The sequence below is a fragment of the Equus caballus genome, chromosome 30 (assembly GCF_041296265.1).
Source record: "Equus caballus isolate H_3958 breed thoroughbred chromosome 30, TB-T2T, whole genome shotgun sequence".
NCBI lineage: Eukaryota > Metazoa > Chordata > Mammalia > Perissodactyla > Equidae > Equus > Equus caballus.
This window is the reverse complement of record NC_091713.1, coordinates 18,526,351-18,541,958: the sequence shown is the minus strand read 5'-3', so window position 1 is coordinate 18,541,958 and position 15,608 is coordinate 18,526,351. Positions and strand designations below refer to the sequence as shown.

General features: G+C 40.9%; 1 protein-coding gene across 1 annotated transcript; it reads left to right on the top strand.

Annotated features, from left to right (window-relative positions):
- Positions 1 to 317: 317 nt before the first annotated feature.
- On the top strand, positions 318 to 10,152 carry FAM177B (family with sequence similarity 177 member B). Its single transcript, XM_001488597.5, has 5 exons — positions 318 to 450; positions 5,245 to 5,600; positions 5,899 to 5,965; positions 8,623 to 8,720; positions 9,076 to 10,152. The coding sequence occupies exons 2-5, from the start codon at positions 5,427 to 5,429 to the stop codon at positions 9,256 to 9,258; spliced, it is 522 nt and encodes a 173-aa protein (XP_001488647.2). The 5' UTR covers positions 318 to 450; positions 5,245 to 5,426; the 3' UTR covers positions 9,259 to 10,152.
- Positions 10,153 to 15,608: the final 5,456 nt, after the last annotated feature.

The following is a 15,608-nucleotide window of genomic DNA, read 5'->3' as shown; positions in this document are numbered from 1 at the left end:
TAGAAGTTACATCTGTTCCCACTCTCCCTAGGGCACTGGTCCCCAAACTGGCCTGCTCATTGGGATCACCTGGGCAGCTTCAAAAATAACTGATGCCCATGTCCCCCGCCACCGCCGAGATTGTGATTTAAGTGGTCTGGGGAGTGGCCTGCCTTGAAATTTTTTAAAAAGACCCCCAGATGATTCTAATATGAAGACAAATTTGAGGGCCACTGGGTTTATGTAATGCCGAATATGTAAACATGATCGACCTTCCCACAATGCAAACATGTTCCACCCTGTAAGATACACGCAAGAGAACGCTTCCACGTCAGCGTGTCTGAGGCTCCCTATCACCTCGGCCTGGTTTTCTTAATTTACCGAACAACTTCCAGCCGCAAATTTTGTACTACTTTCAAAACCCGAAACATGAATTAAAGCAGTGAAAGAGAAAGCAAAAGAATAATGGAGGTGAGTTGCTTTCTGAAAATGTTTTTATTTTCTTTTGCTGGTTATGTAGAACGTGTCTGATTTCTCAAGGCACGGACAATGTTTACTTTTGCAATAGTATTATGCTTAGAGTAGTGTTGGTCTTAAACACCAAATTAAAATGGTTATTTTTTGCTGCTCTTTGGCATCAGAAACTAAATGGTAACAACTGTTACTATTTCCTACCAAGGCTCTTTTGTGAAACACTATGAGTAAGTCAGTCAGGGAGAATGATGTCTCTCCTTGAAGTCTTCTCAGAGGACCCTGGGCAGGGCAGGTATCACCTCCTGCTGCTGTGGATGACAAATTTAACCCTTGACGCCGTTAGCAACTCTGACCTTTGAAAATGACATAGATGCAGCATTGCACCAATAAAATTTGGCGACTTAGTCATATATACATATGAATATTCATATGCATATTCACATATTCATATTATATGTGAATATTCATATGTTATCTGTATAATATGAATATTCATGTTGCATGAATATTCATATATGGATATTATTAGGTGCATAAGCATATGTATATACAAATATATATACATATGTGTGTTTAATGTTTGTAGTGCCTATGGGGGACTGGAATTGGCCACCCCAAGATATGACCCTTTGGCGTGAGGATTATTTTGGGCTGGTTAATTTTAAAAACTGCAGACAGGAAAGAAACTCTGAAAAGTAGAATTTACTTACCCTTTGTTAAGAGACATTTACGTTTGTAAAGGAAATCTCCATCTGTACCTCTCTGTACCAGGAAGAAGAGAGGATGACCTTGTCTCTAGAAACTCTTAATCAATGTGGAAGGCAACGATTTAAATCTGTATAAGAATCTTACTCTTGTTTACTGTACTTGTCTGGTAACCTCCCATAACTGACTCCCCCTGACCCCTAACATCCTCCTTTGTCTTTAGCTGACATGATATTTAAGGTGGTGGCTTCAGCCATTTTGGCGAGTTGCTCAGTTTGCCTGAGCCTCTCTCATGTATACATGCTATAAAGCTTTGCTTAATTTTCTCCTGTTATTCTGTCTCATGTGAATTTAATTCATTCTCCGGCCAGAAGGACCCAGAGCGGGTAGAGGAAATGTCTTCCTCCCCTACAGCCCATAAAATATTTTAAAAATTCAATCTGCTAGTCTTCATTTGGATAGATGGCTTATAATATATTTACATTTATTATGATTACTGATTTACTTGGAATTATTTCTAATATTTTCTTTAGTGTTTCCATTAATCACACTTTTTCTTTGTTCTTTTTCTACCCTCTTTCCTGCCTTCTGTTGAATTGTTTATTTTTTTTCTTCTGCTAGTTTTGAAGCTGCACATTCTAATTCCATTATTTTTCTAGGTACCTTTAAATTGTTAACATGCATACTTAACAACCTATTCCAAAACAATACTTAAAGAGGTCAACTCCTCACATTTTTGTTACCGTTGTCTAATACTTAATACTGCTCTGTTGTTATACTGCACCCTACCAAAATAGTGTTTTTAAGAGTCAATACTTAAGATTTGTCACTCTGTTTACTAATTTATTTACATTTATTTCTTGCATCTTGTTCTTACTTCTGGGTTCGATTTCCTTCTTGTTGACACACAATTTTATATTATTCATCTTTCAGTGAAGCTGTAAGAATGATTAACTCAGTTTTTATAGGTGAAAATATTGCTTTACTCTCTCCCTATCATTGTTCATCTGGGTATTGAATTCTTTTTGGCAATAACCAATTGTCTTCTGGTCTCCATTGTTGCTGATCTGAAGTCAGCCATTGGTCTAATTGTTATTCTTTTGGGAGTAATCTGCCTCATCTATGTAACTTCAAGATTTTTTATAATTTCCATGATCTAGGTTTGATTTAATTTTTATTTATGCCTCTTAGTATTGTTTATGTTTCTCACATTTGAAGATTTGTATCTTTCTTCAGATATGGAAAATTCACAGCCATTACCTCTTCAAACATTACCTTCCCCATTCTTTCTGTTCACTTCTTCTGGAACTCCTAATAAACAAATATTGAACCTTCTCATCTATTCTTTATATCTCATGACTTTTTCTTTCATGTTAATGGAATATACATCTCTTTATGCTGTGTTATGAGAGATTTCTTCAGATTTCTTCATTGTGTTTAATCTGCATACAACCTATCCTAGGTTGACTATATATTTCATTTCTAGAATTTCTGTTCAGTTCTTTTTCAAATCAACCTGTTCTTTTTGGCTATTATAATAGTTTGCTTCCTTTATCTCTTTGAACATATTAAACATATTCATTTTAAAGTTTCCTGTTGTTCTATTATTCCTCTCTCTTGAGTGAAGACTCTCCCATCTGCTGAACCCTCCTCATGATGGTTGATGTCTTCATGTGATTTTTAAGTTTTTGTAATGAGCACATCCTCAGCTTCACTTCAGCTCCTCACACCATATGAGGGCTGTGAATTTGGGCCACATGCCAGCATCTGGTACCAGCCTGGGGTTCCAGTTTTTTCAGGTGACTATTTCTACCCATGTTGCCAGGAGATGACAAATTACTTTGCACCTTTTGCAGGTCAGTAGGTAGTTTTTCAAGTCCATATTTTATAGATAAGATAGTACTTTATTATCTTAGTTTTATGCAGGTAGCTTTATTTCAGCACCCACACTCATGGGATCTGTGATTCGGATTGTCTCCTCTCTGCACCAGTGTTAAAACTCTAGGCCCCAGGCCTATATCTGGCTCTGAACTCCCAGGAGCCATATCAGCTTCAGCTCACCCTTATAATTTTGAGTTTTCTCTCTTTTCCTGTTACTTAGGCTAGCTTGCTCCCTTCTGTCCTTCCTCTCTTCCTGCCTTCCTTCTTTTTTCTTTTTCTTTCTTTCTTCTTTCCTTTCTTTCTTTCTCTCTATCTCTTTCTTTCTTCCTCTCGGTTTCTTTTCATCCTCCTCTCTCCCTCCTTCCTTTCCTCCTTTGTTCCTTCCCTTTCTCTCTCTCTCTCTTTCTTACTTCCTTAGTATAGCCTGATTCAATGTTTTGGTTGTCTAATTCTATCCAGCATTTCCAGGTGTCTGGAATAGGAAGCGGAATTCTTCCACATCAGCTCAGTCTGCCATATTTGCTGATATAATCTTAAAATATGTTAAATATTAGTTAAGACAATAGTGTGCGTACCATATTAGTGCCAGATATATATCCTATTAAGTGTTAGGTACTTAATAATAGCTGGCTTTTATTAAACACTTACTATTTGCTAAGAATTTTTCTAACTCCTTTATGTGTCTTTACCCATTTATTCCTAAATTTTATAAAGTTGGTACCACATTTACACACATATTCAAGCTATATTATTCTTATTTTATAGATGAGGAAACCAAGCCACAGGGATATTAAGTAACAGGATTTTCAACCTAGGCAGTCTGACTCCAAGCTTGTCAGCTTTTTTAAGATTTCATCTGAACACAGTAAAATTAACTGATATTCAGTCTAGAATTTGATTCATTTTGACAAATGTATGCAGTCGAGTAACCACGACTACAATCATGATATCTATTAGAACAATTCCATCATCCCAAAAGCTCCCTTTTATCCCTTTGCAGTTAATCTCTTCCCCTGATCCTCTCACCCCTAGAAAATACTGATCTGTTTTCTACTTCTGTAATTTTGCCTTTTCTAAAATTTTGCGTAAATAGAATCACATAATATACAGTGTCTAGCTTCTTTTGCTTATCATGATGCTTTTGAGATTTCTTCCTAGGGGTGCAAATACTATTTGTCTATTACTTTTAATCACTGAGTAGCATTCCATTGAAGAGAGATGCCACATTTTGTTTATCCATTCACCAGTTGATGGACACTTGAATTGTTTCCAGTTTGGGGCTCTTGCAAATAAAACTGCTATGAACAAATCTTTAGATGGATATATGTTTTCATTTCTCTTGGGTAAATATGTAGGCATGGAATTACCAGATTATATGGTAACTATATATGTGACTTTTAAGAAACTGCAGAACTGTTACAGAGTGGCTATACCATTTTACACTCCCACTAGCAATGAATGAACATTCTAGTGGCTTCACTTACTCCTCAACACTTGGTATTGTCTTTTTAATTTTAGCCTTCTAGTGAGTATGTTATGATATCTCATTATGGTTTCAATTTGCGTTTCCCTAATGACTAATGACATTGAGGATCGTTTCCTAAGTTTATTTGGCATCTGTAAATCCTCTTTGGTAAACTGGCTGTTCAAATCCTTTGACCATATTCTAATTGAGTTGTTTGTGTTTCACCTATTGAATTGCAGTAGTTCTTTATGTATTCTGAAAATAAGTCCTTTATCAGATATATACTTGGGAAATATTTTCTCCTTTCTGTGCAAAGCCTATACTCTTTTTTTTTTCTGCTTTTTTTCCCCAAATCCCTCCAGCACATAGTTGTATATTTTAGTTGTGGGTCCTTCTAGTTGTGGCATGTGGGACGCCACCTCAGTATGGCCTGATGAGCGGTGCCATGTCCATGCCCAGGATTCAAACCAGTGAAACCTTGGGCTGCTGAAGCAGAGAGTGGGAACTTAACCACTCAGTCATGGGGCCGGCCCCAAAGCCTTACTCTTAACCACTGCTTCTATTGCCTCTCAATATTTATTGAAATGATTGAGGAACTTCCGCAAAGCGATGGCCTCTTTCTACTAGCAGTGGTAGCTTTGGCAATTAATAAGGGGTAAGGGAATGCTGTCGAAATTTTTGTTTGAAGACCCAAAGTTCACATTTTCACTACTAATTGAACCTTTTTCATTTTGGTACAGAAATGAGCAGTCGTCTCTCGGATTTGAAGAATCGATGACATCACAGCTGTGATTGCCTCTGAACTCTCTGTCTTTACCATCCATTGAAAATAACTGGACACCTCTCAGCTATATAAACTCTGCCCTGGGCAACTTGCCCTAAGGCGTCTTGTTTTTAATTTACTAGTTGTTTTTTTTTCCTTATGGAAAAAGACGGTTTACAGCAGTTAGAACTGGAGAAGAGTGGACCTTCCAAAAGAACTACTCCCAAAAGAATTATCCATTTTGTTGATGGAGACATCCTGGAAGAATATAGCACAGATGAGGAGGAAGAGGAAGAAAAAGAGGAACAGAAAATGAATTCAATGCTTGACCCTGTAAGTTTGGAATAGCAACATGAGTGAACATGGGGGCTGAGTGAATGACAGCTTAAGCCAGACAAGATTTGTAGAAAATATAGTTTTAAGCTAATTCTTTGTCTTCCTTGGTTTGCTTTTTAGATCCATCTATAGTCAACTCATAATTTTGTTAATCTTAGTTTTCACATCTATGAGACAGAAAATGGATCATATTATAAAGCATTTTGAAACCTCCACAGGAAAGACTCTGCAGTCACCACTCCTATTATTGATTACTCTAACTCAATTTCTCTCTCTCTCTTTTTTTTTTTTTCAGTCTAAACTTTCATGGGGGCCCTACCTATGGTTTTGGGCAGGGCGAATAGCAAGCACCTCATTTTCTAGTAAGTACTGCTAAGGTTATTTTCCTCTGTCCTAAATATAGACTTATAGACCCTCAGAGTTAGGTGGGACTTCCAGTGGTTTAATTCACGCCATGCTTTCTGAAGAAGTGATGATCTGGTCTCTTCTGGATCTCTACTGGAACATTCCCAATGGCATAGAACCTCACATCTTCAGGCAGGCCCTTCCATCTTTTTCCACCTCTTGTTAGTAAATTCTTATACTTTTCTCTTCTTTTAAAGTTATTCCCATTGATCCTAGTTGTCTTTCTTAAGGCCATACAAAACCAGTCTAGATTCTTCTTTCATAGAACAGAGTTTTAAATACATGAAGACAATAGCCAGTCCTTCCTGAATAAACTTCCAAGTTTTCCAAACTGTTATGACACAGTTCCAAGTTCCCTCATCATAATCTCTCTATTATAAAAATTTATTATTATAAATAAAGAACTTTATTGACTCCTCCCAGGGGCATAATGAACAGCCCAACAGATGAAATATTAAATCTTATTTTGTTTGACTTTCACCAATTTTCTTTAAAACTCAATTGGCAACGTCTAATTACTCATTTCCTTCTAACTTGGATATGCTTGTGTATACCACAGAGAGGAAAACAACTTTAAAAATCTGAGAAAATATAAAATATAGCTCTTAGGAATTGCTCTTCATTCATTAAATAAGCATTCATTGAGTGTCAATATGTGCTCAGCCCTGTGCTGGACCTGGGACACAAAGACAAATGACAATCTCTGCTTTAAAGAGACTCAATATTCAGTGGATAATATAGGCCAGTAAACATCCTATCATTATAATTCGATGTCATGGTTACCAGGATAGAAGGAGCACAGGGACTATAGACAGAGTCAGAAACGCTGACATATGAAGGAGATACCTTATGAGTCCTATGCAGGTATGTCTGGCTAAGGCCAGCTTGGGGACCATCAAAGTGACCAGGGGGATCTTTAAGTTACAGTGAAAAGTGATGATGGGGTGGTTCAGTCGGGTGGTCTGAGCTTTAAAGGAAGAAGTGCCTTTACGTCAAGACAGAGGGTTAGTGATTTGGAAGTTTCTCTGGGAATCTGAGTGAAATACCAATCTTACCGCAACCCTAACACATTGGCAGAAGAAAGGCTGTCTTCCAGAGAGTTCTATGCTTTAGTTAGGACAAGACTGTTTGCAGAGGTGAAGTGTTTTGAATGGAGGGAGCCTTAGGAGGTTAGGTCAAGTGAAAGAAGCAAAACTCGATACAGCAATACGAGAGTGTGAAGCAGAACAGAGACTACGGTGCTCTCCATGTTGACCTTTGACTGCAGATGGCGGGGACAGGACACAGGGGGAATCAAGCTGCCTTCAGGGCTCCAAACAGAACCGTAGCATTAAAGTGCTTCTGCCTGGGGCTTCCAGATTGTAGTGGAGGCATCAATGTGCGAGCAGTCAGCACCTGGTCTCTACACAGAGATTTTGCGTACAGCTGGGACCCAGATGACATTGGTAATGAATTTTTTCAACTTAAAATTCTAGTAGGTCATAAACAGGAAAACTTCCTAAGCTTTATTCTAATATTTTAGAAACTTCTCTCATACACATATGCTTAGGCACTGTGGCAAACAGATTAAATAGCTAGAGTATTTTTGAAAAGACAAAACACATTTAAAAATAATAACATCATTCTGACGCCCTCTATGAGCTATAGTGCAAGAAGTGGAATGAGTCAGAAAGTCCTGTCACAGGGGGAGTCAGAAGTCCTATAATTTTATATATATATATATTTTGGTGAGGAAGATTGGCCCTGAGCTAACGTCTGTTGCCAGTCTTACTCTTTTTGCTTGAGGAAGAGTGTTGCTGAGCTAACATCTGTACCAATCTTCCTCTCTTTTGTGTGTGGGATGCCACCACAGCATGGCTTGACAAGTGGTGTGTAGGTCCATGCCCAGGATTCGAACCTGTGAACCCTGGGACACCAAAGCTGAGTGTATGAACTTAACCACTATGCCGCCAGCTGGCCCCCAAGAAGTCCTATAATTTTAAAGGAAAAGATTTCTAGGAGACACCTTCAGGAAACCACTGATCATTCATGCTAAACCTTTATCCCTGACTCTGACAAGCACAAAGCTGAGCCTGCAGGCCACCTTGCTGCTGTGACTGAAGGCAGACAAGGAGGGCCTTAAGCTGCTGCTAACAGGGAGTTTGTCTCGCTGCATGGAAGAATCCCTGACATGAGTCTTCGTAACACCGGATTAAATTTTTGGTATCATTTGAAATATACTCACAACTGATGATCAACTGATATGCATGGGGATGAGCAGCATCTACTCTGATTGTTCCGGACAAATGCTGTCCCTGTTATTAAGTATTTGAAAATCTCTCCTGATGTATTCATCTGGAAAAGATAGTTTAGATGTAATCCCATGTGAAGATAGAAGATTTAACAAATTCCCTTTGGTCCTAGAATTTTTTGAGAGTCCAGAGCGATTGCAATCTTCTATCGGCCTTGAAGTTAAATGTAGTGGTGGATCTGCCACCACTGCAGTAGGAGGAGGCTGGGGGCCAAGAGCGTGGAAACACATGACTTGTAGGCAAGCTTTATCTCTTGGCACCTCAGCTGACTCTAAGCGTTAGTTACTCTTTTGACTTACCAAAGTTCTGGTTCTTTCTTTCAGCGTGTGAATTCCTTGGTGGAAGATTAGCTACCTTCTTTGGTCTTACTCAACCCAAACATCAATATATGTTAAACGAGTATTATAGAAGACAAAATAAGGTATGTGACATCCTGATGGGGACACCAAGAGCCCTGAGGTGGGAAGATGGGTTGCTCTCATTTCCGGCCCGTATAGAAGAGGGTTTTCCCACCTGGTGACCAGGTACTACAGTGTCACTGAGCTCCTACGGTCAGACTGACTTGTTTTGCTAATGCCCCTCACCCCATGGCACATTGTCATATTTGCCTCTCTCGTGAGAACTTAGACTGTTGTGAGATGGGCTGGAGAAGGTAGTCAAGGGTGAAGCCTGTAATTGCTTAAAGGAGAAGCTTCTTACAGGGTGTCTCTACAAGAGGGGGAGTTCAGAGGTATTTGGTTTACAGTTAAACTTTTCCTTATTTCTCTCCATACCAGGAAGGTGACAAGGAAAATGAAGGGAATGGATCAAAGGTTCAGCCAGCCAAGGTTCCTAATGAAAAGTGTCACCTGGAGACTAGGGGCCTAGACTATGGAACCACACGACAGGAAATTGCAGAGGCCACTCCTCAGTGCAGCGCCACCTCCAGGGAGGGCCTGGCAGCAGGTTCCAGCTCATAATGGGCAGCAGGCAGGTCTGTACTTCCGCTGGATCTCTGTTCCTCGGCCATTGATTCCCATGGCAACAGCACCCAAGCCAGATCTGATCTTAATCTCTTTGGGATTTCTTCTCCAGCAGCCAGGAATTGCAAGCAATAATGAGAATAATTGTGGATTCTTTCTCAATCTAAATGTTTATTTATAAGCCCCACAATCCAGCGCCACCCCAGTGACACAAGTCCTGTTATTTGTGGATAGTTAGGATTGACATTTACACAGTAGTATAAATGCCTTAAGGAACCTGGGCATGGGAATTTTAGGCTGAAATGCTTTGTCATGGGCTTAGGGTGCAGAAAAGAAATTCTGTTCCTCAGAAGAAACTTTGGGCACCATGAAGTCTAAATAAATCCCCATTTGACGCTTAACATAAGGTGTGTCCTCCCTGATAGCCATCCTGGCTTAGTTGGGGACCATAAGCAAACATTACTAATAACTCTGTTACAGTATATCAAAGTCTTTGAGAATTGGGTGAATTTGGGTGAGATTTTCCCCCAAACAATTAAAAAATAAACAATCTGAACTCCAAAAAAAGTAATGGGAAAAATGGATCATTTTCTTGTTTATTTGTCAAATTTTCAAAACCATTGATAGACCAACCATGGAAATCATAGCTGGATGACACAGGTTGTTCTGGCCAAAAGTAGCTGTGATAAAACAGAAATACACAGACTTACAGTCATAAGACCCGAGTTCAGATCTCAATTCTACCATTTACTAGTTGTGTGATTTTAAGTGTCTAGACCTCTGAGCCCCAGTCTCTTTCTTTGTAAAATATGGGTGGCATTTATTTGTTCCTCAAGGGTTATTGTTAAAAAAATATGATAATAAATGTGAAAACACTTTTAAAACTGTGAATATTAGTTGTTGATAATTAATGACTATTATAGACTGTTTATTGAAGATCCCAAAGAGCCATGGCTTCTGGAGTTCATGCCGTTGTATAGTCCCAACTACATTGACTCTGGGCTTGGCCACGTGACTTGCTTTGGCCAATGAGATAGTAGCAAATATGATGCAAGTGGAGGCTTGATGAGCATTTGCGCATGGGGGCCTTGTCCTCTTAGAAAGCTCCATGTTGCAAAGCAGCTCAGGCTAGTCTTCTGAATGATGAACGTCCACATGGAGAGAGGTCCCAAGGATGAAAGACCGTCTCACACATTTCAGCTCCAGCCAAGGTACCCACCAAATGCAGCCACATAAATGACCTTCTGCTGCCCTTCATGGAGCAGAGGAACCATGCAGCTGAGCCAGTCACCCCACAGAATCATGAGAAATAATAAATCATTGCTGTTTTACGTTTTGGAGTGGTTGGTTATGCAGTCATTTATGACTGAAAGAGTAGATGTAAGAGAAGGGGAAGTTGGAATTGGTTCGATATGAAATCGAGGATGGACGTCGGCCTGGAGAATAAAGTGGAGTTAGTTGAATATGTGAGGATAAGATGGGTTATGCTGCATAAACGGACAACTCCAAAATCTCAATGGCTCAAAACAGCAAAAGTTTCTTTCTTTCTCAGGAGAAGTCCACTGTCGATTCAGGTGGCTTCCCAAAGTCTACACCATGTGCTGGCTCAGCAGTGCATGCTTCTCTGATCCTACAGTTCCTCCATCCCATGATGCCCTCGGGGATGCTGAAGTAGGAGTGGAGTGGAGGGTTCAGCACTGGCCATCGATGTCTCCGCTAGGAATGAATCATGCCACCTCTCCTTTGTTTCTTCCACCAAAGCAAGTCACGTGGCCACAACTAACTTCAAGAAATGTGAGCCTCCTAAGACAGCCGAGAAAGGGAAACCCTTTCTTCTAGTGGCATAAGGGACAAATGACAGGCTCTAGCATCAAGATGATATAGGTTTATTCTCAGCTCTGCTGTCTCTTTCTAACCTGGTGGCCCTGTGCAACTTACTAAACTTCTCAGTGTTCCCACGTGTAAAACAGGCTTGATACAGGAAGAAAAGCCAACGTGAACTAGCTTATGCGACAAAAAGGAATATTTTTGGAAGGGTACTGTTACCTCATAGACCCCAAAGGCAGATCAGATTTCAGTAGGTCTAGAACAAATCTGACAAGCCAGTACCTAAGCAGTACCCTCTCTCCATTTCTGGTCTTTCTTACACCTGAGGAAGATCACTCAATAGCTCTTTTATTTTTTAATCTATGTATTTACTTTCATTGTGATATAATTGACATATAACACTATATTAGTTTCAGGTGTACAAAATAATGGTTCAATATGTGTATATACTGTGAAATGATCACCACGATAAGTCTAGTTAACATCCATCACCACAAAGAGTTACAAATTTTTTTCTTTTTCTTTGGTTGAGGAAATTTGGGCCTGAGCTAACATCTGTTGCCAACCTTCCTCTCTCTTTTTTTTCCCTCCCCAGAGCCCCAGTACATAGTTGTATCTCCTGGTTGTAGGTCATTCTGGTTCCTCCATGTAGGATGCTGTGACAGCATGGCTTGATGAGCGGTGTGAAGGGCCACACCCAGGATCCAAACTGGCGAATGCCAGGCTGCCGAAGTGGAGTGTGTGAACTTAAACTCGGCCATGGGGCCGGCCCCAGTTTTTTTTTTTCTTGTGATGAGAACTTTTAAGATCTACTCTCTTAGCAATTTTCAAATATACAATACAGTATTATTAATTATTGTCACCATGCTTTACATTACATCTTCATGACTTATTTATTTCATAATGGGAAGTCTGCACCTTTTGGCCCCCTTCATCCATTTCACCCCCCACCACCCATTGCCTCTGGCAATCACCAATCTGTTCTCTGCATCTATGAGTTTGGGTTTTGTGGTTGTTCTTATTTTTAAATTCCACATATAAGTGAGATCATACAGTATTTTTCTTTCTCTGTCTGATTTATTTCTCTTAGCATGATACCCTCAAGTTTCATCCATGTTGCGGCAAATTCTGCCCACTTTTTAATTGGATTGTTTGGGTTTTTTGCTGTTGAGTTGTATGAGTTCTTTACGTATTTTGGATTTAACCCCTTATCATATATATGGTTTGCAAATATTTTCTCCCAATCAGTAGGTGGCCTTTTCATTTTCATGATGGTTTCCTTTGCTGTGCAGAAGGATGTCGTCCCACTTATTTATTCTTATTTACTTTTGCTTTTGTTTCCTTTGCTTTTGGTGTCAAATCCAAAGCTCTTTATAACTCTTCTGTTCAAGAGACTGCCCCTCAGGCCCAAATGCAAACATACAAGAAATAGAACATGATTAGCTCTCATCCCACTAACTGAGACCAGAGAGGAGAGTCACGTAGTAGCAACATGGTTACAGGACCTGTTGCTGGGCAAACGTGGTTCTCAGGAAAAGGGGAATAAAGTGAACTAGGCAGAGAGACTCCACAATTGTTCTAAAGATGAGATGTGAAAACTGAGGAAATCACGTGGCTCTAACCAGGTACTCAAATCATCATATCAATTATAATGGTTAATATTGATGAGAATCCTGGTATTGCAGAGTCGGAATGGTTTGTCCCCTCCAAGGAGTCAGTCTTAGTTCTTCATCTAACAGGCCCTGTTGGCCCAATTTCAAGACGAAGTAAAGCCGAAGAGTTTAGGATGTGGAGGAGTGGCCAAGTCTAGCAGTTAAGCATCAGTGCCCTGTGTCTCAGGCATCAGGTCATGCTAAAGCTCTGCCCTGGTTTATGTGCCACTTTGCTTCAGAATATACCCCATGATGGACTCTCTTTGTCTTTTCCACTTTTCTCAAAAATTAAGAGGTGGGTCCCGCCCATGGCCAAGTGGTTAAGTTCGTGTACTCTCCTTCGGTGGCCCAGGCTTTCACTGGTTCAGATCCTGGGCGTGGACATGGTACCGCTCGTCAGGCCACGCTGAGGCGGCGTCCCACATAGCAGAGCCAAAATGACCAACACCTATATCCTGGGGGGCTTTGGGGAGAAAAAGAAGAAGAAAAAAAGATTGGCAACAGGTGTTAGCTCAGGTGCCAATCCTTAAAAAAAAAAAATCAAATCTTGAGCTAAATATAATAAGAAGAACAAATGGAAACCAGTGCCCACATCTTACCAGCCTGTGGCTGCAAGATAAGGTCATATTTCCTTTACTTTTTTTTTTTTTTTAAAGATTGGCACCTGAGCTAACATCTGTTGCCAATCCTCCTCTTTTTTTTCCTTCTTCTCCCCAAAGCACCCCCAGTACATAGTTGTGTATTCTTAGTTGTAGGTCCTTCTGGTTGTGCTGTGTGGGACACCACCTCAGCATGGCCTGATGAGCGGTGCCATATCTGCGCCCAGGATCCAAACCGGTGAAACCCAGGGCCACCAAAGCAGAGCGTGCAACCTTAACCACTTGGCCACGGGCTGGCCCCATCATTTAATAATAAAATTAATTCATTCCTTTAATATTAATTGGGCATCTACTCTGTGCCAGTTACTGCCTTAGGTGCTATCAACCAAACAGACAAAAATCTCTGCACTCCTGTTGGCCTTAAGTCCACAGAGCTCAGTTATCAGGGCGTCCAGTCTTTGTGTGGCCAGACTCTCAAGTGGTCCCCAGTAATCTCCACCTCCTGGTCTTCACAACCCAGGTAGCCCCTGGCATGCTGAACCAAGATGGTCTATGTGATCAAGAGAATGTGTCAGAATAATTGCTATGACACTTCTGAGATTACTATAAGAGATGCTATGGCTTCTGTTTTGGTCTCTCTCTTTCAGTCTGGATCACTCGCTCTGGGGGGAGCCAGCTGCCTGTTGTGAAGACAATCATGCAGCCCATGGAGAGGTCCATTTGGTAAAGAATTGAGATCTCCAGCGAATAGCAAATGAGGATCAAAGGACTGCCGATGGGCCTAGTTTCCCCTAAAAGCCACCATAATGTCACCAATCCTCTGAACCAGGTCCTGGCCCAGTACCTGGTCCCAGGCTGAGCTATATTTTCCCTAGTCCCACACAGCTACGTGGGACCGGCAGGAGCAATTCCTTCTCCCGAACCAGGCACCAGGCAGCCTTGGCTCTGGCAGCAACCAGGATTCCCTGGCGTCTCTTTGGAGGAAACCCTGGCCAACCCCACCCCACCGCGGAAATGTTTTTGAGTTCCACCCAGCTCTGCCTTAAAGGGGAATAGGCCACATTGTGTAGATTAGGGCTTGGAATTAGGCAGCTGCCTTGGCTCCCACAAACCTGCCCCCGTGATCTGGAATCTCACCATCCTTCGACTATTCTCGATCCTTAGCTACCCAGAACCACATGACGTGCACTTGGGCAGTACCCACCACTTCAGCAGATCTTGGAGAGCTGGGTCTTTCAAGGCTTCTGATGCCATGGCCTGGCCTAACCACCTAGATATTCTCCTGGGTAGAGAAGGCTCCCCCAACGCCAACCCCACAACATGATCTGATACTGCGACTGCAAAGATGGAGGAAGCCAGTCCCCATTTGGTCACGCTGCTGGTGGGGACCTGGGCTTCTCCACCAATCAAGGCTCCCAGGTGTCTCTTATTGGAGAAAATTCTGGGCAACCCTCCCTCGCCCCACCCTGGATGACTCTGGACTTCCCTTTACACCCAATATCTATTTTCCCCAAAGCACAATCATAATGTCAAGCTGACCCAATAGGAAGGGAGTCTACCATTAGCCATACACTATAACCAGAACCAAACTCTCCACCAACAATCTAGACAATGGTATAGTACTTGTCACCAGTGGGTTTCCTCTTGGGCCTTTATTGTCCTTTCATGACACGTAGTCTTAGTCAGTATCATCTCAGTGCATCCCACCTCATTTTTATATCTTCGAACTTTGGAGAAGAAGTTGTAGTCCTGGTCCTTTTCCTGCCAAGAGGCATCCCTGCCTTTTGTAAATTTATGGATGCTAAACAATATGTGGAGAAAAAGTACTGCCCAGCTCTGTCTGGCAGCTTCCAAGATCCAGTGATATGTTGGGTAAGCTAACTAACTTCCCCTTCCGGCAATATTTAAACCCTAAATTCTTGCCAAGCCAAAAATATCCCCAATTAAACAAATCACATAGCAAAAAGTCTTGAATCAATTAATAAAATTTAAATGATTTTCTGATCTCGATGTTTTAGGTTATTATCACCACACTTCATTGTGCATAATGTGGGTAAATTAAAGGTAATTTAAATTTTTTTCTTTCTAATGATGGAGTCACCTAAACTTTAACCTTTGGAGTGGAAATTTAGGAAATCTGAAGTGATCAGAGAAGCCGTTTGGCAAACGCACAGAGGCCTCCACCCTTTATCTCCACACATAAAACATTTGAATGTCTTGCCCTGGGTGAGCAGCCTGCCAAGAATTACTTGAGTCTTTTTCATCTTTG

Excerpts from the sequence above, each read along its gene's own strand:
- FAM177B (XM_001488597.5), top strand. The coding sequence starts at position 5,427 with ATGGAAAAAGACGGTTTACAGCAGTTAGAACTGGAGAAGAGTGGACCT. Across the intron at positions 5,966-8,622 it reads AGCAAGCACCTCATTTTCTA|CGTGTGAATTCCTTGGTGGA; the intron begins GTAAGTACTGCT and ends TCTTTCTTTCAG. Across the intron at positions 8,721-9,075 it reads ATTATAGAAGACAAAATAAG|GAAGGTGACAAGGAAAATGA; the intron begins GTATGTGACATC and ends TCTCCATACCAG.